The following is a 23350-nucleotide window of genomic DNA, read 5'->3' on the forward strand; positions in this document are numbered from 1 at the left end:
GAAGTCTGTTTGATTTGAAGGAAAAACAACCCTAACTGTGGAACAAAACTCCCTTTAATAGCATATACATTTTTGTTTGAAAGTACAAATTTTGGCCATCACGTCTGAAACAAGAACTAATTTTAAAAGAGTTTGACAAGGTCATGCAGAGATTATATTTAAGTAGCACTTGAAACTTTTCTAGTCATAGTGACCTATAAAACTAGGCCTGGGAATGAAGAAGGACCATAGTCAGCAACGAACGAGGAACAGCACCAAGATCTCGACGCTCACTTCCTCATCAACATAAACCAGTTTGAAAGATATCAGGCTGTCCTCAAGTGTGACATTAAATATTAAAATCAAATGTTTCCACGCCTGGAACCAGAACTGTTCACTTCAAAAACAGGACTCGATATTAGAAAAGGTTTCTTCTGAACACACGTATGAAATGTAGTTCTTTCTTGTGCGTTTATCTTTGCACGAGTCTGACGAAGGCCTGGACCAAGTGGATGATGGGTTCCTGGCCCTCGTGGCTTGCCTTTGATCCGGGCGTGGAGGGTTTGGGCTGAATGGAGGGGAGGATCCCACTGGCTGGGGATGACGGTGAACCCCTCCTGAAGTGGCGCGACAGGCTGGAGAGAAGAGTGCTCTAAAGTTGGGGGGGAAAATTTGTTATTTTTAACTTTAAAAAAAAAGAAAGTAATTGAAAAAACTAACACTAATGAGAAAATATAAAAAGGGATTTAGATTACCCTTCAATAAATGAATTATTTTGCTACAGCCAGTAGGGGGCAGCAGCGAGTGGCTGTTGCATATTTCACACATACCAAGAATCATTAGAAGCAATAGGCTGCCATCTAGTGGACGCATGTTTACTATCAGATAGGAAATTACCCATTTATTATCTCCACAGCTAATTTCAGGAGTTCTTTTCAAGTTAATATGTAAAGAATTTAATGTTAGTTTGATGGCAAGAAATTTCCTCAAAAATGGAAAAACTTGGACTTTTTCTTTTTAAAACAGACAATATATAAATTCTGCAATATTGGAATAAAGTGGAACCTTCTGCACAACCCAACAAAAATTAATTGATACTAATTTCAGTGTTTTAACAACAAAACATGTGAATTAACTATAAATCAATTTGGAGTGTGTGGTTTAAATTGTTCACTTATATCTGTAATCAAGAATTTTCATGTAGTTAGATATTAAAACGTTCGGAGATTAAATGCCACTTAAAATCTGCACATTAACACAAGCCAGGTGGGCTTCATGGCCAACAGGATGGAGGTCTCACCAGTTCTGAGCTGAGCTCCTGTTTGAGCCTCTGCTTGTCACGAGGAAGGATGGCTGGGTCTTTGAGGCAGCGGACGGCCTGAGAGATCAGGACGTAGAAGCAGTTCTCCATGGTGAACATCAGCAATGACCTGAAATCCAAAGAAAATGTCGCAAAAAAAAATTATGTGAATGAGAAACTGAATCAATTTTATGTCATGTGCAGGAAATGAAAAAAAAAAAAAAAAAGATTTACTTCAGAGCTTGGATTTCCTCCAGTGAGGCCAGCGAGGCGATGCTCAGAGAGGCCGGCTCCTTCCTCTTCTCCATCTGAAAATAAGCAGCACCGAGTCATGGTTTTTGAACTTTTGGCTGATCGATGTGGACCTTTGAGGCATTTTGCAGCCCACCTCGCTCAGCATGCCCAGGGCCACGTTGATGGTGGCCAGCAGGGTCCCGAATGATGGCGCCACCTCCGGGTCGAACGCGGGAGTCGTGAAGCTGAGCACAAACAAGGTCCTGTACTCGGCCAGGTCCATGCACTGAAAAACAAGACGGCCACACTAAACATTTTATCATCCTGCTGACATAGCGCAGCGAAAATAATCAAGACTCCTCATTTAATGGGGGAACTATCTGAGGGAGTGACCTGGTCCAGCAGTATCTGGCAGCAGTCTGGAGTGAAGTGCTGCAGTGTAGCCAAAGTTTTACTCAGGATCTTCAGCAGGCTGCACTGAACGGCCAACAGGGCCTTCTGCTCGGCTTCCTCTCTCTCTCCTCCTCCTCCTGATGATGATGATGCTGTTGCTGATGCATCTTTATTAAAGGTTTGAGGCGGCCGCTGCGTCCTGGTGCCGGCGGGCAACGCCTCACCATTCTTAGACTGATCAGAAAATGCACATTTAGTGTTGACATCATCATCTTCATGTGATTGAAAGTAATAAAAACGCCCAGATCTTAACCTGCAGGTAATGGTGGAGCATCTTTTTGCTGTGGAGCAGGTAAGTGCACGTCTGGCACAAGTAACAAAGGTTTATCTACGGAGAGAGCGACAAGAGAAATGGTGAATGAATTTAAGAGTTTGCACTTTTCGATGAGGCTGTTGACTTCCACCAGTCTTGCCTGCACGTCTCTGAGCAGATTGGGGAGATGGAACTGCCACTCCTTGCAGAAGCTGGAGAGCTGCAGCAGGAATCCCACTGTGTGATCTGCCTCGTCTAAACAGGAAAGGCTCTGCACGGTGCGCACTGCATTCAGACACTGAGCGGAGAGGAAACACAAGGCGGGAACCTCCGGTGATCCGATCTCAACTGTTTTAAGTTGTTTAGAGGCAGCCGCAGCAGCAAAGCTGTGAGCCTCCTCCGGGAAATGTAGCGATAACGAGCTCATTAACAGGCTCGCATACGGATGACATGGGCTACAGTGTTATCAGGGGTCCGACCTGTAATATGCGTTCCTGATGCACTCCAACAAAGTCCAGGGCTTCATTGATGAAGTTGTAGCGAAGCGTCTTGAGGAGACTCTCCATCAGAGACATGCAGAGGCGGTAAACGCCCGGCCAGCAGGCGGAGTCCTGCGACTTCCGAGAGAAACTCTGAGAAACACAAACCATCTGGTCATCAGAGACATGATGCAGCTCTGCAACCTGGGCTGATATGGGGCCTGTGGGAAAATCTGTGATTTAACTGGTTAAAAAAAAAAACAGTCAAATAAAATTGTGACGCCGTCATATCGTCCACGCTGAGATGTGCTAATACAACCTTTGCTATAAAAAAAAATAAACATAAAAAGCTTCTCTGGATGAAACTGATTATTGGAGGGAGATTGACATTCTACAAATCTTGCACAAACGTAGACTCAATCTATACTTTTCCAGTTTGTTTAGAAATCTGCAACAACTACAAGCTGTTCTCTCAATGTAAAGTCTGTTTTTTTACCTGCGATGTGCCGTTTGAGGAAACCTCATACACGCTCAGCAGGGGCAGGCAGATGGTTTGAATGACGCCTGCTCCAGCAACAGCTGCTGCCCCCTAAAAACACATTAAGGACACCCCTGGTTCCTTTAGACTACAATGGCGTAGAAATGAAGCGTTAAGGCTTAGAGATGCGCTCGTGTGTACCAGGGGAGTGCGGGCCAGCGTCAGCAGCAGGTGGAGCGCCGCCTCGGTGAAGAACAGGTTGTGTTTGCAGCGCAGGCTGATCTCCACGGCGCTCAGCACCGACGGCAGGACTGGGACCTTCCTCATCACCAGCACCCAGTGCTCGCCGTCCTCATCGCCGCGACACAGCTCTTTGGTCAAGTGCAAGGCAAGAACGCACACCTGACAGAGCAGGGGGGGGGAGGACAACGGGGCGTGCTGAGCTGAAAACTAATCACTATCTGAAACCTTCAGGACGGAGCGAGCGGCTCTCAAACATGACGCGCGTTCTCTCGCTCACCCCGTCTCTCTGGTCCTTCTGCAGACCGCGAGGACAGTCCGTCTCCATGCTGTCCTCCTGCTCCAGCACGTCTCCCGTCTGACTCATGTGTCGGGTGTTGTCGATGAGCGCCAGCGCCTCGTCCTTCACCGTCTCGCATACGGAGAGCAACAGCTGGGGCAGCTGGGAAATATCTCCGCCTAGTCAACCAATTGGCCAGACGTCAGCCACTGAACGTTTGACTCAAATGCAGGCAAGAGAAGAGGGACGTTTTGTACCGTTGAGGCCTTGAATCTGAAGCACGGAGATGAGTGCAGAGAAGATTTTGGCTTTGGTCCGGTCCATCATATGCTGGTCGGCCTGCAGGACGCTCTCCAGGATCAGGGCGAGGGGCGAGAGGATGTCAGGAGCCGCTGCCACCACACTACGCACAGAGAGAGGAGTTGCAGAACTTAATCATGAAATATTTCAGCCAAATTTTTCACCTGCAGGTACAAGAATCTAACTTGGCACAAATGTTCCCACGGGGCTTGCAGTTGTGATTGAAAAATTCAAGATGGCAATCAAGCAAAAATGCCACTAAATACCAACACTTATTATAGACGAATACTTTCTATGTCAAATCATTTTAAAATCATAGATTTCTAAACTGACTGCCTCTAAGTCTGAGACAGATTTTAGTCTCCTTCCAGGTGACTTCTGGCGTGAGACTCCAGATTAGGCATGCTAATTTTGATGCTTGTGTTCACATTTGAAAGATTTTTACAGCAAGATGCAGCGGTACGTAGAAGATGTCAAACACACCTCCTCCACTGTTTCAGGAGGATAAGCAGGAGAGTAGCCATCATGGATCCCAGACGAAGACAAGGCACAGATGTGGGTGTGGTGAGCTGCAAATCAGGAGAGGGAAAATTAGAACTGGATTAAAATAAATAAATAAAAAAGCAGAGTTTCAAGTCACGACTTACAGCAGCTTTAGTCCCATCTAAAACATCCATAAACAGCTTCAGTTTGGTCGAATCCTCTGTTAGATGCATCACGTCCGCCTGAAAACATCAGAGCACGACGACTCAGATTTCATGTTTCACTACAAACTATCCCCCCCCCCCCAAAAAAAAAAAAAGATTTCAGGAAAAAAATTAATATTAATGTAACACACATGGGTGGTGGAAAGAATCAGCAGCATCCGCCACGCAGAAATCAGCATCTGTGTCTCTGGGAAGCAGCAGATGCCCTCCTCCTCCGTCTCGGCCACATGACACACCAACGACTTCACATATTGGGACCAGTAGTCGTAGCGCCGAGCGTTAGAGAACTTTTGAAGCCCATCCTTCAGAGACTGCTCCAGAGAACCACTGTAACATATCACACACACACACTCAGGGTGTTTTGACACTGCAAAAAGACAAAATACTACCATCTACTTTCAGTCAAATATTTTAGAGCACTTGAAGTAAAACAGACCTAACTTACAAGCAACTTCTCAGCAAAATATAGGAGCTTGTTTCAAGTTAATCATTTCTTAATATTTATGGAAGAGTACTAGTTCTAGTACTAGTTCCACTGGCAGATTATTTCACTGATAAAAGGGGAAAAGTGTCTTGTAATAAGTGAAATAATCTGCCAGTGGAACTAGTACTTTTTTTAAAATCAATAGTAAGGAATTCTTGCTTTAAACAAACTACTACATTTTGCTGAAAAAGTCACTTGTATGTGACTTATTTCAAGTGCTCTAAAATAATTTGCCCCAGAAACTAGACCAAGAATACTTGGTAAGATTTTGTTTTTACAGAGTAGGAATGATAATAATTCATGTTGAATTTCATTGCTGTTGGCACAGATTCAAGTCGACCAGCTGACCTGACGACGTAGTAAATCTCCAGACCGATGATTTTCATGACGAACGCGCAGGCCTCCAGCACGCATGGCTGTGGATAAATCATGCAAGTCAGGTAGTTATGAAATAGTTGGTTCAGAAAAGTCAAAAACAGGATGCGATTTGTTTATTTGACAAAGACCTCTGTGGTCTCCGACGGCGGGGTGAGAGTTCCAAAAAGCGGCGTCGTCAAATTCTCCCAAAATCTTTCCCTGCACAAACACAGCAAAGCACCATGAGATTGTTCCACGACACACCCTTACAGTGAAATAAGGTTTACTTTAGCTGTGTGTTCTCACTTTGTGCGGAGGACGGAGATGGCGCTGTCTCTGCGGTCCTGCCACAGCGCCAGGAGGAAAGCCAGCGCTGCGCGGTGGAGCAGCGGAGGACACCAGTACTTCCCCTGCTGCTTGGAGTCAATCAGCTCCAGCACCACGTGGAGGCAGCTCCATTCGCCCACCAGAAACTCCTGGAGGTCCGACACAAAAACGGTTTCAATCTAGATGCTCAATTGCTAAAAAAAACAACAACAAAACACAAAACAACAACAAAAAAAAGCTGGAGTTACACCAGGGTTTTGTACCTTTGACCCCTCGTTTCCATCTTTGACCTCCAGGTTGAGGAACAATTCGATGAGGCCGGGCTGCGTTTCCACGGCCACCGTGAGGAACTCCAGGATCATCACCTTGATCCTCATGTCTTCCGTTTTGCTCTGCAGCCGAGCGAGGAAGGCGTCCCTGATGGCGGCCGCGTCGTTGCCCAGACAGGCGTACACAGACATGGGGGCGACCTGCGGATGGAACCGCTTTGTTAGCGACGTCGGCTGCCGCTAGCGATAAATCGATGAAAGGCCAGAGGTCGCCTCACCGTGGCGAGCCTTTTCAGCAGCTGGATGGCGAGGCGGGGCAGAGCTGGGTCGTGTTTGTGGTAAATGTATTTGGCGAGGACGACGACGAGGTTGCTGCCGTGACCGCCGTGCTGCGTCAGCGCCTGCTCCAGCGGGGACACGGCGTCGGACGGCGGTTTTAGGCGGATCACGTTGTTCGTGACGGAGAAAGCCAGTTTGACCGTCTGGATCAGAATCTGACCTGGACCCTCAGAGCCACAGCTGCAAGAGGACACAAGATTAGTCACCAGTTTAGGGGGAAAACTGCGAAAAAAAAAGGTGGATTTCTAGGACAAACATGTTGAATTGTTCACCTGCTGGGCTGAGCAGCCAGGACGACATCTATGGTGTCCACTCCGACGGCCATGATGTTGACGACGGCCTGGCCAGCCTCTGTGTTGGCCAGGCTGTAGATGCAAAGGGACTGCAGAGTGGGAGTGCTGCAGGGACACAGGAACCTTTTATGGTCATGTGATGTTCTAAAACTGATACCAAAGTATAACTTCATAACTTTACAAGATGCTCAACATTTCTCACTTTAATTTATTTTTTGTGTTGGAGTACTCAAAAAATTAGGACTTCATTCTGCTAATATTATTATCACATTATACTCATAATGTTTAAAAACTATATTAGGGTAACCCTAATACTCCATTATAGAGTTGACCAAAATTCAAAGTCCAAATAAATCAAAGCAGTAAAACCTGCTTGTCAGACAAAACTGTGGGTTTTGACGTCACTCTCAACTATGGAAATCAAGAGTCCATTGGTGGAAAAATAATCCTTACTTTCCACAAATTATATCTTCAAAAACTTAAAAAATAAAAATGTTACAAAATATTATTTCGCTCTAGTGCAAATTCTGATATATTCTTAAATCCAAGCGACCGTCTGGTCCAGCTCTCCGAATCACCAGAAAACTGATGATATTTCTGAACTCCATCCATACCTGCCCTGGTCCTCCCCTTCTGGGCTCAGATTGAGAATGGCGTGTATCAACTCCAAAATATAGCAACCTGTAGAGACGCACACAGGTCAACTTTCACCCTGGTTTCTCTGTTGCTCTTCCAGAGTGACATAAAGGAAACAGGAAAGTTCACCTATTCTCTCTCTGACTCCATTGGTGTTGTAGCGCCACTTATGGTATGTCGGCAGCATCTCCTTTAACACCAGCAGCACACAGGGAATCAGGCCTTTGCTCTGGGTGTTTCCAAGCTGCCCCTGAGCAAAGGAGATCAAAGTGATGCAATGCATTACTAAAAACCAGACTCAAATATTATGCTTTTAAAGAAAATGTTTACCTTCACCAAGGTTGTAATGAGACGAAGGAAGGCGATTGTTACGGCGTACTCTCCTCTGGGCTGCTCAATCTGCACCAGCAGGTTGCCGTAGTTACCTGCCTTCATTCCTTCAGCACTTAGTCAAAAGAAATATTCGTCTGATGTTTTACAGATCAGATCAACATTCATCAGAATTTGATCTGGTTTATTAGGGGTGGGGATACCTGATACACTGGGCCATGTTGGTCAGAGGGTTGGAGGCGAAGGGGAGGAAGCCGGTGTGATGCAGACTGGACCACACCTGAGAGGAAACAAACACGGTTCAATTCAATTTAATCATTTCAGAAATGCTTTATTGATCCCAAAAGGGAAATTAAATCATTAATTCGGATTCTTCGAAGCGTTATAGCTCTGCAAACGCTAGACTGCACTTTATTATAAAACTGTGCGGCTTGGAATATGGAGGACTTTCAAGGACGATACGCAGAAATCAAGCAATTCCCAAACCTTGAACACAACTAATTGAAATTGAAGCATTTTCAAGGATTTCAAGCCCCTGTACAAACTCTGATAAAGGCAAGAAAATGAGAGACAAACGACCTGAATCTCCCAGCTTCAATCATACACACCTTCCCTGGCATCCTGGCCGCCAGCACAGAGAGACAGTTCACACAGGAGGCGATCACATCCACCGGAGGGTTGATGACCGAAGTCAACCTGACACACGAGAAAGGCACAAGATCAAGACTACGGATAAAAGTAGCATTAACCTACAAGTTTCGATAAGTTTGTCTGACGTTAAATTACCTCTGCAGCAACATGTAGATACGCGAGGTGAGAGGCAGCAAGCAGTCGGACACGGTCCAGTCGGTGCTGATGATCTTATGGACCAGATCCAGGATGGGCTTCACGCGCGCACAGTGAGCCAGGACGTCTGGAACAAACAGGTTTACAGTGCTGAATTAATTAGAGGGCTGCGACACACACTCAGAAACTTGCTTTTAGATAATTAACTGTTTAGTTTGAATAAACTCGAAAAAACTTTTGATGACAAAAATACTGTCAACGATTCCAAAACGGCAAACAGCTTGACAAACTTTGGTAAACATTGAAGATTGTTTAAATTATAGCAATATGCAACAATCAAATCTGGATTTCAGTTTTGACTCTAAATAAGTAAGTGGTCAATAAAGTATGATTGATTTCGCTCTAGTGCAAATTCTGATATATTCCTAATTCCAAGCGACCGTTCATTGACAATTCTCTGTTCATACCTAAACTTTCTTAAGTTGACTGGAGCTAACAAAATAAAAGTTCATTTAAGAGGGTTCAAGAAGTTTCCACTTAGGAATGCTTTGGTTGATATGAAAGTGACTTTTTCCTGCTTAAGTACTCTTGAGCCCTCACTAGGCACCTTAAATACAGAGTGAAAGCATCATGGCTGTATATTTCAGCCTGTCCCTCAGCTGTCTGACGTACCTGCAGTGGAGACGACGTGCAGCAGCATCTCCACCTCGCAGGTGAACAGAGTCCAGGCACTGTAAGAGTAGTCCCACCTCACCATGTAGCCCTGTTCCCCTGCAATCATCACCTGGCCCAGCACTCCCTGGGGCATCCACAGGTTCGCCTGCCCTGAACCTAAAGACAGATGATGGGTCAACAATGCTCTTATTTATAAACTATAAATAACTACAAAAAAATCAATGTATAAATGTGAACCGAAACAAACCCAGAGGGTAGAGGAGTTTTGGAGCCTGTCTCCTCCACAATGTCTCGTCGTCCTTAGAAATTATATCAATGGGTTTGTGTTTGTAAACTTGTGTGTAGAAGGACATCTTGTCCAAGAAGTTATACACCTAACAAACACAAGCATAAACACTGAGGCGTCTGTGCAAAGAGAGGCTGCCATGCATCTGGTCAGGGAGACATTTTACCTTCTTTACAGTCGACTTGTTCGACACAAGTGCGGTCAGCAGCTGCAGCAGAGGTCCGATTTTGTGAGGGAACATCCCAGCTGCACTATCTAAGATCATCCCTAGCCCCCTGTTTGGCTTCTAGATACACCAGCATGACGGGATTACCAGCAAGAAATACACGGATAGCTATATTTGATCTCTCTTCCTTTGGCATTTTGTCTCACCATTTCCCAAAAGACTTCAGCTAAACTGGGAGCGGAGAGGACCTCACAGGCCGCATCAATCAGGTGAGAGCCCTCCACACCGTTGGCCTGCAGATTACCAGAGAGCTGGTTATCAACACATACATCAATTTCTCTTAAACACATAAACGCCGGGCAGAACCTGTAAGCTCTCTTCTTCAAATGACGTGATCACAAATGACAGCAGGCCGTAAATACACATCTTGGCTGTGCTTGCTGTACACTGGAAAGGCAGAATCAAAAAGATGACTTAGAAAATTAAGTCAACTACACAAGGGCAGCAACAAAAATTCTCAACTGTTTTTGCATGTTTTTTTTTTTTGTTTTAGCCTTTTGTGAAAAAATTTTTACTCCTGTTGGAGTCCCTTCAGCATTGATGAAAGGTACTGGAAGACCCCCAGCTGCAGCGCCGTGTTGCCTATCCTCCGGATCACAGGATTGGACTCATCAGGTCTGAGGGTGTGTCTCAACAGGACCCAGGACAGCAGAACAGGGCCATGATGAGGGATGTCCCCAAATGTCAGCAACAGCTGATCCATCTCCTGGGGGGCGGGGGGACAATAGGAAAAATACAGATATCACAAAAATAAATTAAGTCATATGGAACTTCTTCCATATGAATTCACTCTGCTCTTATTGTGGGGGGGAAAAAATGATCTCTTCTTCAATTAAAAGTTTTTGTCGAACCTTAATGACGTCAGGAAATCCGGAAAATTGGTGCTGCTCTGTGCAATCCTCCAGAGCGCACTTGTGCAGAAAGTCTATGTCCATTCCCTCCACCAGGATGAGAGAGCTCAGGTATCTGCCAGCCGGAGAAACACGACAAATCAATTAAAACTACTTCAACAAGAACGATTAGAAAACTAATCATGAAAAAAATAGAGGTTCCAAATAGAAGTAGTCGTCCAGTAAACAAATAGATAAAATCAGATCATGTCGTGCATTTTTGTTTTAGATGTTTACGTTTCGTGAAATTGCATGAAACTGGTCAATATAATCATATCAAGCCGACTCCCTGTAAAGAAACCTACCCGATTCTGTCAACCAGTGCATCCATGCTCTTGTCAACCAGGTGTCTGTTGGTCTGCCGTATGCCGAAGCCTTGTTCTTTGAACATTTTAGTGAAGTTCAGAAGGTCAGACGGGCTCATCTCAAAGTAGGCGTAGTACAGGAAGATGATCTCCAGCAACAGAGACTGCTCTCTCAAACATTGCATGAACCACCGGGACACCTGCCGCTCGGTCTGAACAAAAACACAAACAACCCCAACTGGTGATTATGACGAAAGAGGTCACACTTCGTTGTGCGTTTTCCACATACAGCATGTTGCAAGTGTTCATGTAACAAACCTTTTAAATACACAATTTCAATCCCAAACATTCTTGCAATTTATTGGGATTTTGTGCAACTTCACTGCAAGAATAAAATCTTATCAAGTGTTTTTGGTCTGGTTTCTAGTGCAAATATTTTCGTACGCTTGAATAAGACAAAACTAACTCACAAGTACTTTTTCAGGAAGACACAAGAGCTTGTTTTAAGTCAATAATTCCTTAACATAGCAAAATATTTTTCCATATTACAAAAAAATAAATAATCTGCCAGTGGAATTAGTACTTTCTAATCAACATTAATTATTTACTTAAAACGAGGTATATAAGATATTTGCACTAGAAAACAGACCAGAAAATACTGCTGGTCTAACTATTTCACAATTACTAACTAATTTGTGTTGGATTGCCAGACAAAAACAAAAGAGTTGTGAAACACCCTTACCATGAGGTTGCCGTGAGTTTCCCATGTCGGTGCTTCGGCCTTGAAGAGATTCTCAAACTGTGACTGATAGCTGCTCACCAAGTCTTTCTCCAGTTTATTGACACAGTTACTGTACTCAGCCTACACACACACACACACACACACAAGCAAACACCTGGAGTTGAATAAGAGAACCCACAACCTTTGTCATCAAGAAGTGAATGATCAAATATGTTTGTGACCTCTCACCCGATAGGGATGACGTTCATCCTGAAAGTATGTGAGCAGCAGCAGAACACATCTAAGCAGACACATCCGCTCCTCATAATAGTAATCAGCTATCTGTGGAAACAATTACATAACCAGTCCGATTTAAAAATTGCCATCAGAAAAGTTGCAACTGAGCTGCAGACTTTTAGACTCACTTTTAGAAGGAGTCCCTGGCTTTGCCGCTCATCCTTCAGAACAACCTGTAGACACAAACTTTTTTTTAATCATCACCACTAATGCAGCAGTCCTTCCTCATTATGTCATGTGATTAAAAAAAAGTTGATGGAGAACAAAAAAGAATACTTTTAAGGAATCTTGGGTTCCTCTGTAGTCCTCTTGAAGATAACATTGTAAAAGCTGCACACTCTGCTGCTCATCCAGATTCTGTGAGATTTATGAACACACATCTTAGCATACTCACTGAAAGTTGATATGTGTGTGTTTACTCAAAGGAAACTGAATCCGTACCAATAATTTGCTGATCCTAAAGCCAAAGTCCTTCAAAGGTTGCGCCACATTTTTCTTCTCTTTCACTTTCCCAGCAGAGGATGAGCTGCAGCAAAAGAAGCTGACAGTCACTCTTTCTGTGAATAATAATGATGAATGTGACATGAAAATATCCTGCTGTCTCTACCTGGGTGGCTTATAGTAACCAAGTCCTTGATGCAGCCTGTCCCAGTGTCTGTCAAGTTCTCCCTCGATCTGAGCCTGCGACCATTCAAAACAAATATTTTGGGTTTTTTTTGTTTGTTTTTTTTTTTATTCGGTGTCCATATTACCAGAAATAAACTGATAGATTATATGTTCAGCAAGGTCACAAAAGTACAGAGGACACATACCGGGTCTCTCAATGCAGATCTCCCCAGCAAAATCGTCCATAACTCTCGACAGCTCCTGAAAGAAAAGTGGAAGTGGTGTATTCAGGCAAAGCGATGCAGAATGCTGCGTTCTCAACAACATGCCAAAATTAAGTTAAACTGATACCAAAATGACATTAAAACAAGTAATGAAGACATTAAATGAATGTAATTTGTTGAATCTTGTTGATGATATAATCGCAATCATTTTCATCATAGTTACTTGTCACTCGCAGCGTTCCCTTACAAATGTAATAAACCATTTCAATTGCGCTGTAAGTACCCAGTTTTTACACATTTATTTTTTATTTTAAAATTATTTCCTTTTCCAAACTCAATTTTAGCACATTTACAATGTAAACACAAAACTCACTTTGTAGAGCAAATATTTATACACTGCGTAACATTTAAATATGCAAATCTCAAAATCCATGAATAAACACAAACATGGAAAACAGACATTTGTTCTCCAAAGGTTTCTTGGTCTAAATAAGACAGGCTTCATCACTGGCATTATCCCTAAATAAGACCTGTGCATAAAACCTTATGGTGTCTGCGCCCACATACATAAATGGTTTTCAGTTAGTAAATAAATACTAACTGAAAAGTATTTACTTACTTGCTGTCATATCAGTATGACATAATATACTGATATTTGTGTCATAATAACTCAAACCTTTAAATAAAATGCTGTTAGAAAAAATGTATATTTCATCATTTCAAATATTTATTATTCAGGCAAACAAGAAATGAAATAGCCTGATAACATTTTTGTTCAATTTCACTTTTCCAAGTAATATTTTAAACAAGGAAAAATGCTATAAAATTGCAAATTGTTGAAGAAACCACGGACGGGACTTTGAGATGTCAAATGGTCTTTTCATCATCCTGTTTAGCACGCTCATTACATGTACAGCTATTAAACTCTACTCCACATATATACAAAAATAAATCTGCTATCGTTGTGATCTGGCATCATTAAGCCTAAAAAGGTTCTATTGGATCAAATTAAAAAATTGTGACAGTTAAAAGATTGAATATTGAATTCAGCTCTCAGATCGACCTTCAAGCTGTAAAACTCAAAAAATTATTTTACACTTAACTAACTTAAGCTAACTCCGTTGTCATATCTCTACTCAACAGTTCCGTTAGTTTGTGCATTATCACATAACTTTATTTAGTCCCTGACGAGCAGTGATAGTTGTTGAAGACAATTCTTAGATTGTTCAATTTAGAAGAACTTATTTGTCCCTTAAAATAACGAGTAATTTCAAAAGCTGACTTTTGTAGCTATTGTTGACATGCGGCGCCGCGCCTAAGAAAAGCCTTTCAAACGTTAGCAGCAGTTGCTAAGCTAACTAAGCGTGGCGCTAACTGTTAAAAAGGCGAACAGTCAAACGCGTCGGTTGCCTTGAATTAAAAGTTTAAGCTATGTTTACACGTGTTTACCCTCCAGTGGGTTTAGTTAAGTCTTCGGACGTTTTTAATGTTAAATGAAGTTTGTGTGGCTGTTACTACCTGAGGCTGATCTCTGATTCCGCCATCTTCACCTCGGCCCTGTGATTGGTCGGTGAGAGTTGGTCCGTCACGTCAAACTCTTCTTCTGGAGCCGTCGTTCAAGGTCAGAATTGCTCTTGTGCCACCTTCTGGAAGGAGCTTGTTAAGTCAAGTCAAAGCCTCCCCCCGTTATTTTTCGCACGATTTCATAATATGAACTCAGTGATAAAACACATTTTTACCGAGAGCTTTCAAAGAAAGCAATATTCCATCTTAATTTCAAGATCCTCGGTTACTTTGCAGATGTATAATGTATTTTAGAACGACATATAAGTTTTGAATAAACACACATTTTGAAATCGTTTTTAAGTTAGAAAATGTATTATTATTATTATTATTATTATTATTATTATTATTATTATTATTATTATTATTATTATTATATTACAGCAAATAAAACTGTTAATTTCAGTCTTTTTATGACCGCTGTGGTGACGATACCACGTGACCATGCTGTCAAACATGGCCCCTTCCTGCAAGCTGTGAGAGGAGCGACAGCTGACAAAGCCAACAGGTTTACACAGAAACGGCGGCAGCTTGTCCCGTCAGAACGCACGTTCGTCCAGTTATAGCTGCATCTACGTGGTGGGTACTCTTGTATGTCTTTATCGGTGTGGGTTTCCCTTCTGTCGGTGCTCAGCTGGGTTTTAGTGTTAGCTCTGTGACACTGAAGGCAGCATCCTGTCTTTAAGCCCGTCGCCTCTTTTCTGCCAGAATGCAAGAATTTCTGTAGGCCGTGTTTTTCATTTTTGGATCTATCTGCAAAGGAATAGCGATCATCTGTCAAAAAAAAAAAAAAAAAAAGAAAGGACAGCTGATCTGTGGTTGCTTGTCACCCCGACTTCCACGCCCACGGGAGCAAAGGTTGCAGCTGGTGTGGATAGATCACCCGTGTCTTTCCACACACCAGACTGAGCATGTTTCTACGCGCGATTTTTCACACTGACTATATTTCGTTGGTTTTGCAAGAGTTCAATATCCCGTTTGAACTGGGAAAATGATTTTACAATCTTGAATACAGTGATTGACTTTTATGACGCTGCATTCTTCAGTTGATTTGTTGATGCATTTATTTTTTTGTTTTTATCTTTGCAGCATGGAAAACATACCTGCCACACGATGAAGAACGCCTTCAAAAGGAAGTGACGAGGTGTCCCGTTCTGCTTCAGACCCATCTGTTCAGATCGATCTCTCCATCCTTCTTTGGCCTCATCCTCCCTGACGCCATGCAGGTGAACCCAGTTTACGTGGAGTCCGTCGTGGTCTTGGCTGTGGTGCTTTGTGTCCACATGGCAATCTGGAACCAGCACTCCTGGTGCAGCATAGCTCTCGTCGTTCAGGCTTTCTACGTCCAGCACAAATGGGACCGTCTGCTCAAGTCGGGAGCTGCCGTGTTCCAGTTTCGCCTGTCAGCCAACAGTGGCATCGTTCCCGCTTCCATGGTGATGCCTCTGATGGGCCTGGTGCTGAGAGAAAAGTGCTCTGCCTCAGGGAATGTCTACTTCGAACGGTTCTCCATGGTGATCACCATCACAGGCATGATGCTGGCGCTGTTCCTCTCCCTGATTGCGCTGGGTGTTACAAGACCCGTCCCAACCAACACTTGCATTATCGCGGGGCTGGCCGGCAGCGCAATCCTCTACACGACAAAGCAGACCCTGACGGTGTCGGAGGTCATCGAGGTTCTAGAGGTGTTGTTGATCTTGTGTATCTCTGTTTGATTATGCTTTACCTGCTGCCACGCTGCTTCACGCCCGGAGAGGCCCTCCTCATCGTCGGTGGAGTCAGTTTCATCTTGAACCAGCTCATCAAGCGCTCGCTGAACCTGGCAGAGGTCAAAGGTGACCCAGTGAACTACTTCCTGCCGGTGGTGGTGGTGGGTTCACTGCTGTTGGGTGTTTTCTTCGCCCTGCTCTTCTGCTTCATGGAGTCTGAGACTTGGGTGTCCTCCCTATTCTTTCATATGATGACAGCCGTTCTGGTTCTGGGTATCCTGATGCCATGGTTGTCGCTGTTCATCGGCCGCCACCCCATCATGTGGCTTTTGGACTTTATCACCCTGAATGACAGAAGACTCTGTTTGCTGGGGTATTGGGTGCTTTTGGCAATCGTCGCAACTTGTGTCGTGCTACATCAGAACTATCAGCGCCAGTCGGGATCCAAGAAGCACCAGGCCTCTACCGTTGTCAGGAAGTATTTCCACCTGATAGTAGTGGCCACCTATGTTCCAGGACTGATTTACGACAAACAGCTGCTACACGTGGCTTCTGTCGGATGCCTGGCAGTTTTCCTGTTGCTGGAGTATGTCCGTTACTTTCGCATCCTGCCTTTCGGCCAGCTGCTCAGGCAACTTCTCACCTTGTTCCTGGATGAAAGAGACTCTGGCCCTCTCATTCTCACTCACATTTATCTGCTGCTGGGCATGTCTCTGCCCATTTGGCTGTTTCCTGGACCCTGTGCTCCCAAGGGGATCCTCACTGGGGCTGGGGGTTTGGTACCTTATGCGGGCGTGCTGGCTGTGGGAGTCGGAGACACCGTTGCGTCTGTCTTTGGCAGCACCATGGGAGAGATCCGTTGGCCTGGCACCAGAAAAACCTTGGAAGGGACCGCAACGTCCGTGTTTGCCCAGATCATCGCCGTGGCGATGTTCCTCATCTTTGATGGAAGCATCAATCTGAACTCTACCTACTCATGGATTGTTGGCTCCATCACCCTTGTGGCTCTGCTGGAAGCCTACACCTCTCAGATTGACAATCTTTTGCTGCCGCTCTACCTCTTCATCCTGCTGTTGCTTTAAATGAACAGACGGCAAAACAGAAACATTTCCTATCTGTCTGTACTCGAGTGTCTCCCGTGGCAAAGTGAAATTGTGAATGAAATGTCTTAAAGAAAAGCAAGTAACAGAAGCCCTTTAGGATTCAGCAGACAGGGGGACGAAAAGATAGAACGTCTCTGCACAAAAAAAAAAAAATCTGCTAAAATCTTGATCTCTCCAAAAACTGATGTTGCACACATAAAGTCTGTCACTGTACACCTTCATGTTGCAATAAGGAGATCTATAGCAGGTTATAAAAAAACATGAGCTCAGTGTCAGTGGTGGTGTACATTTCTGTCCTGCCTCTGAAGAAACTCAACCACTGACGACTATAACTCTTAAATTATGCAAATTGAGTTTAGCACATTGGGAATGAATTAGTTTAGTCCCATATGGAACTCCTATGTATTGTTTAGATTTTTGATATCTTTTTTTGTACAATCAACACATTTTCGTGCATTGCCTTGGAAGAACATCATTTAAAGTTTTCTCTCTTTGTCAATCTTCTTGTTCTTTGATTGTCAGTCTTGATTCCCCCCATGGCAATATAAAGGACTGCCCGCTATGCTAACATGCCTTAAAATGTGTATTTTTTCTAGCAGGTGATCACTTATTGTAGAAGTTGTAGATAAAAGCATGGCAGTCCAACTCAACTTCTTTGTATAAGGGCTCGCTCTCCTTGTGATTCTGCATGACACTGATGTGAACTCTAGTACTGCAGCATATTTATATTTATATGCAGCTTTCCTCAGCTACGATTTTGCTATAAATGTTTGCTTTGCTCTGTGTGCTTGTGGTTTAACTGGACCATTCCTTGTTAAACTGATCATTTAAACTATTATGATTATGATGATGAATCGGTATGTTTTGGGTCAAACTATGAGCAGACTCCCTGAGATTTAATTTAAGATGCTTTGTAGACTTGACCTCAAATGTCATTATGTTGGACTTCATCCTTTATACACAAAAAATACTTTAATTTATTGTCTGATCTTTGATTTCAGTGTCGATTGGCGTTATTTTATATGTGTATATCTTTAAGTTGTGACGTGTTTTGGAATAATATGCTGTTATCCTCGTAATTCTTTCCTTTTTCTGTATCATTGCATGATCTGCGCATCATGGCCGATGCTCGCTAAGCCTCCTGCGTGAATGAATGACCATACTACAAAAACACAAAAATTAACTTTCTCATTTGTAATTTAATTCTTAATAAAAATGTTTCTATGTTTGTGTTAAAACTCATTTGGCCTTGAAGTTTAATAAGTCAGGCTGAATCTTAAAATGGACATCTGTTGGAATGCTTAGACTTTCTAGCATTTTGTATCACCAGACAGATTAAACAGACAGGTCAAGGTAAGGTAAGTGCTTCCGATCATGCATTACTAAGTGTAGGATTTGCTTAATAAAGTCCCAATAAATTACATTATTGGTGTTTATAATTTCCGAGAAGTGTTAACACTTTTGCAAGGCACAGAGCAACGGTTTACAAAACAAATTTAAAGTAGTTCACTAAAAATAATAAAAAAAACTTTTCTGTCCCCCAAATATAATTCTTGGGACAGTTATTAAAATGCTGAAAATATTTATTTCAGTTATTATTGGTCACATTTGAAAAAATAGGTATGCTGTCATTATAGTGTTTAACCATTATTTATGGACTACATATTACTGCAGTGGCTTTCTCAACGTAATGCTCGGTGCTTTGACGGTGCAAAGCTGCACGGTTGAAAAACCATTGAGCTGGTTTGCACATTAACAACAGACACTGAGGCGTGAAACATTGTTCCCAGAAACTTTCTGCAGACAACGTCGAACATCTTCCTTGCACGTTCCTCTCTGTAAGCTGCCAGAAACTTTGATGTCATTTAGTGTAGAGAGGTGGGAAAGGCAGCTCCTCTGTGGGTTGCAGCCTTGGAAAAAAAAAGAGAAACACGATTTATGGGCTACACGGATGAATAAAAAAATAAAATAAAATTGTCTGTTGTGTGAAATTAAATGATTGTTCACAAGTAAGCCATATGTTAGATATGAGCTGTGTGAAAGTACAACACAGGCGACGTCAACCCCAGGGGTCTGACAGGCAAAAAATATATATTTTCACCAGTTGTCAGGGCTCCAGCGAGTGTCCAGGGCCTCCATGATGTGGAAGGTGTAGACGTGGCGAGAGTCTTCAGAAGTGTTTTCAGCACTTTTGTGCACCACTTCCCCGTGAATCAGAAGCGCACCACCTGAACACAAAAAAAATAATCTATTATTTCCAGGTGAACAATGTAAAGGCCTCAGTCCATTTGGAAATGGTTAGTAATTATGATTGCAGATGGAAATTGGCCAATCCATGCAGATAAAATATAGGCGGCACTTCAATAATTGTAGCAAAATCTTATTGTAGGCACAAGGAGTAAATAAGTATTTTGACGCTTTAACAAATCAGACCCCTTTCCCTCCATACGCCTTTATGTCATCCGAACACGGTCTCTTTGCCTCGTTCACCTTTTTTAACAGGTGCAGCGACAAACTTGTCCTCATCGAAAGTTGGCTCCCTTCCGATGAAGTCTGTCAGCGGGAAGGTGCCTTTCGGGGTGCGCACCATTCGACGGGAAATACCGCCTGAGAAAATAAAGTGGCGACATGATGAAATTCACGAAAAGACAAATGCACCAACAGATAAATTGTCCAGTGTTGTACTCACTACTCTGTGATCCCGGTATGAACCACAAGCAGCCGTTGTTGACAGTCGCGTCCTCCAGAGCGATCCACAGCCCCATCACTCTGCCCAGGGGCTCCGTGTACAGAAACGTGGCGTCCTGGTGCGGCGTCACTGTGCAACACACAATGACCGACTGCAGACTTTAAAGTTACATTTCGTCATATCATGAGGGACCGTTGTGACTCCCCACTGTCACTGAGTGTATAAGACAATGGTCACATTTCTGCATTATGTCTGATTTACTGCATTCTGTTTCGGTGACACACGGTGCCGTAACAGGCTAAAGGCACTTTGTTTGGCTGATTTAAATTTATATGTATCAGTTTTGTCACACAGCGCGACACAGCGCATTTTAAATACCTGGAATGCAGAACGGGATTAAGGGAAACTCTTGGGATGAATCAGATTATTATATTTGCATCATTTTATTGCATTCGGATGCTTTTACCTTTAATGATGTAGCAATAACATAATTTCATCATTTTGAATGCCACACACTGCTTTCTCCTATTTTTAATTTCGGCAAAAACATGCGCTACGTAGGCCATTAAAATAGCTTAGTCGCTTTTATTATGAGTAAAGTTTCTTTGGAGGCTCAGAAATAAAAGATTCAACTAAATATTATCTGCTTTTTCTTTCATTATGACTTTTTAAATGAAAGCTCAAATTGGAATTAGTAATTACAACCTGGGCTTATAAATGAACAATTCTTTACCAGCTTCAAGGAAAGCTGTTTTTTTGTCCTGACCGGCTGATGAAACAGTTAAAATCACAACAATGAAGATATGAAATTATTAAGTATTCATAATATTTCTTCTGCTTTAATCAGAGCTTGTGCTCTGGAAAATCCTGGAGCCAGTATGATCACTCGTTGTACAATTTGAAGTTATAATATGTTTATCATATTCCTTTCTCTGGTGATAAATGAAGAAATAAAAGCTTTCTTACCTTCGCCACCAATTCCTGGTTGCTGGAGTAGAAACAACAATGAATGACTTCTCAATGCAGTCGTGCACCATTTGCTGTGTAATGCTTTAAGATAAGACACATCCTTTACCTTAAAAATGTACATACTCTGCAGTATCACAGGATTAACCAGGCCCAGTTTCTTGGCTATTCCCTAAGAGCACAACATTTCATTTAAATGCTGATTATTCTTTGACCTTTCTCTGATATTGTATGACAGCTAACTCACCTGAACCTTGGGTGAATGTGTAACTTTCTTGTACAAAGATTCATACGCATGTAGGGCTAAAAGGAGAAAGTGTCTGTCATCGTGTCAACAAGGGTATTTTATTTATTTGCTTTGTTTTTGGACATGAATAAAGAAATCGGAAATTTCTTACCATGCCCAACTTTATTGAGGGACCGCTGCTTCGGTACGATGAATTCCCCTGCAGGTCAAGACACGCTCCGGTTCACGTGGCTTTTCATTACTCGTTAAATATTTGACAGGACAAGATAGGGTTTCACCAGAGCTCACCTTTGTCATCAAAAACACCCTTCTCAAAGAAAAAACGGATCTTATCTCCACTTGTGATGAAATAATCCGCATTCCCCTGCAGGACGAAATATTAACAGCAGTCAACTGATGCATCAGAGGTGAAAGGCCCCCATTTGGGGCAAAGGTACACACTGAGCCTTGCAAAATCAGTTATATCATAACCACAAACCTTTGTATAGTTTGCTGGTATTTCGTACGACAGACCAATAGAAAGTTGTGTGTAATTATGACATGAAGGAAAAAAAGTTTTTCTCAATTGTTAAAAATAGAAAAATCTTTAAAAAACAAAAAAAGAAAGTGTAGCAAAGATACATACTAAGTCAATATTTTTGAAGAATCGGCTTTCGCTGCAATTTCAGTTGCAAGTATTCATGATGCTAGTGTTTCAATGTTTTCTACTCCCAGAAAAACAGGTCAAAGTTCACGACTGTCATGCGTTGTAGCTGCGTTTGCCAGACACTAACCGTGACGGGACTTTCTGCAGCCCTACCTGCATCTTTCACACCGAGATGCGACGGGAAGCGTGCGAGAAAGAGAACCAGGTTGAAAGAGCTGTCAAGAGCTGCCAGAGGGTCAGCATGTGTTTCTGACCAAGTCACCTGCGTTTTTAGCTGCTCGTCGTGGTAGGTGGAGAAAGTGGTCCGGCAGTGGTCGGGGACGTCCATCCGGTCCACGATCTCAGCCATTCTCTGCCTCAGCTCATCGCACTCCTGAGAGGTCAGCAGCCCGTCCAGGACCACATATCCATCCTGCTTGTACTATAAAAAAATAAATAAATAAATGAGGTGTGGAGATGAAGTTTTGCACCTGACATTTGATTTTTTTTTCCTTTAACAGACACAGTTAAAAGTGCATTTGCACAATAAATATTTAGATTTATATATCAGAATACATTTTCTTGATGGAAAAAAAATCATTCTAATTCTGATTAAGCTAATTTTATAAAGACAGTACAGACTTGAATAAAGTTTTAACTGCTTTATATCACAACCACAAGGTTTTTCCAGATTACAGCATCTTCTAAAAGTTGCAACCACTTTGGTAAATTATTTATTTTAGATTTTTTTTTCTCTGTTTGTTTAAAACTTAATTTGAGTTTGTTTCCAGTTGCAGTGGCGAAACTGTGCACAAACAAATATGATGCGAATACCAACCAAACTGTGGTGAAAATAACTGATTCAGCATCACTGTGAAAACTTGACGCAGTTTTTAGTTGCGTTATGTAACCATCTGCGCCATCTGGGTTGCGGAATATGCTACTTTTAAGACATCGGTCGCTTAATGTTGGCGATTAAACGTAACACTGACTCATCTGTTGCTCTAAAACAGTTTGGCCAACATGCTGCAGCCATAAGCGGCCTCTTCTGGGTGCAGGATTCTTACGTAATGTTCCCAAACATTTGCACTTTTTTCCCCCTTTTTTGCGCAGGAAGATCCTGGCAGAAGGCATCATCCTGAAGTTTATTAGAGTGTTTCAGAAAGAGTTGTAGCTTCAGCAGTTTTGTTTTGTTCAAGTAATACAAATAAATAAATGAAATGAAATCCTCACCTTTCGCACGTCTTGATCTGTCATAAAATCCATTATGATCTACTGGGAAGCGATCCGTATGTGTGTCACCTTTATCATCCGGGTAACCAGCAGCCTGAACACGTGAGCTGTCAAAACCAATTTAAACGCAGTAGTGTAATAGGATTTTGCACGTTTAACTCTTTCCTTGCATCACAAGGCGACCAGCAGCTTGAGCCTTGTGTCGGTGTAGTGGCACGGTCTGGCCTCTGGGTGTCGCTAACGTGACATAAAGCACATAGGAATAAAATCGAAAACTCTCTGGCGATAAGTATATATATAATATATATATATAAATATATATATATAATATAATATATAATAATATATATATATATATATATATATATACATACATATATAGTGATTGTGTGTGTTTCTTTGCCTGATAAACATGCCTGATAATTATGAAAAAATAAAAACTTCATCAATCCTGTATGAGA

General features: G+C 42.5%; 3 protein-coding genes across 3 annotated transcripts; 1 reads left to right on the forward strand and 2 right to left on the reverse strand.

Annotated features, from left to right (window-relative positions):
• Nucleotides 1-36: 36 nt before the first annotated feature.
• nup188 (nucleoporin 188) lies at nucleotides 37-14344 on the reverse strand. Its single transcript, XM_055052717.1, is given in 43 exon segments — nucleotides 37-631; nucleotides 1280-1409; nucleotides 1514-1587; nucleotides 1668-1799; nucleotides 1907-2140; nucleotides 2220-2294; nucleotides 2380-2517; nucleotides 2699-2851; nucleotides 3195-3287; nucleotides 3378-3578; nucleotides 3697-3875; nucleotides 3954-4099; nucleotides 4480-4565; nucleotides 4644-4721; nucleotides 4835-5030; nucleotides 5536-5603; nucleotides 5694-5763; nucleotides 5851-6020; nucleotides 6135-6341; nucleotides 6419-6659; nucleotides 6752-6877; nucleotides 7387-7453; nucleotides 7538-7658; nucleotides 7739-7853; nucleotides 7942-8018; nucleotides 8347-8434; nucleotides 8525-8651; nucleotides 9197-9355; nucleotides 9447-9573; nucleotides 9652-9771; nucleotides 9858-9944; nucleotides 10018-10102; nucleotides 10221-10417; nucleotides 10563-10677; nucleotides 10907-11118; nucleotides 11649-11768; nucleotides 11877-11969; nucleotides 12053-12097; nucleotides 12201-12281; nucleotides 12366-12450; nucleotides 12532-12605; nucleotides 12737-12791; nucleotides 14273-14344. Coding segments are annotated over 43 exon segments (5253 nt in total). The 5' UTR covers nucleotides 14299-14344; the 3' UTR covers nucleotides 37-451.
• A 431-nt stretch (nucleotides 14345-14775) lies between these two features.
• Nucleotides 14776-18371, forward strand: dolk (dolichol kinase). Its single transcript, XM_055052715.1, is given in 3 exon segments — nucleotides 14776-14896; nucleotides 15407-16012; nucleotides 16015-18371. Coding segments are annotated over 2 exon segments (1569 nt in total). The 5' UTR covers nucleotides 14776-14896; nucleotides 15407-15537; the 3' UTR covers nucleotides 17109-18371.
• phyhd1 (phytanoyl-CoA dioxygenase domain containing 1) lies at nucleotides 18309-23004 on the reverse strand. Its single transcript, XM_055052716.1, has 11 exons — nucleotides 22890-23004; nucleotides 21940-22098; nucleotides 21320-21395; nucleotides 21183-21230; nucleotides 21032-21087; nucleotides 20894-20956; nucleotides 20785-20806; nucleotides 19819-19947; nucleotides 19620-19736; nucleotides 19231-19357; nucleotides 18309-19039 (listed from the first exon to the last, which is right to left on the reverse strand). Exons 1-11 carry the CDS (start codon nucleotides 22920-22922, stop codon nucleotides 18991-18993), a joined length of 879 nt encoding a protein of 292 aa, XP_054908691.1. The 5' UTR covers nucleotides 22923-23004; the 3' UTR covers nucleotides 18309-18990.
• Nucleotides 23005-23350: the final 346 nt, after the last annotated feature.

This window comes from Poeciliopsis prolifica, unplaced genomic scaffold, assembly GCF_027474105.1.
Source record: "Poeciliopsis prolifica strain line A6 unplaced genomic scaffold, Auburn_PproV2 SCAFFOLD035, whole genome shotgun sequence".
NCBI lineage: Eukaryota > Metazoa > Chordata > Actinopteri > Cyprinodontiformes > Poeciliidae > Poeciliopsis > Poeciliopsis prolifica.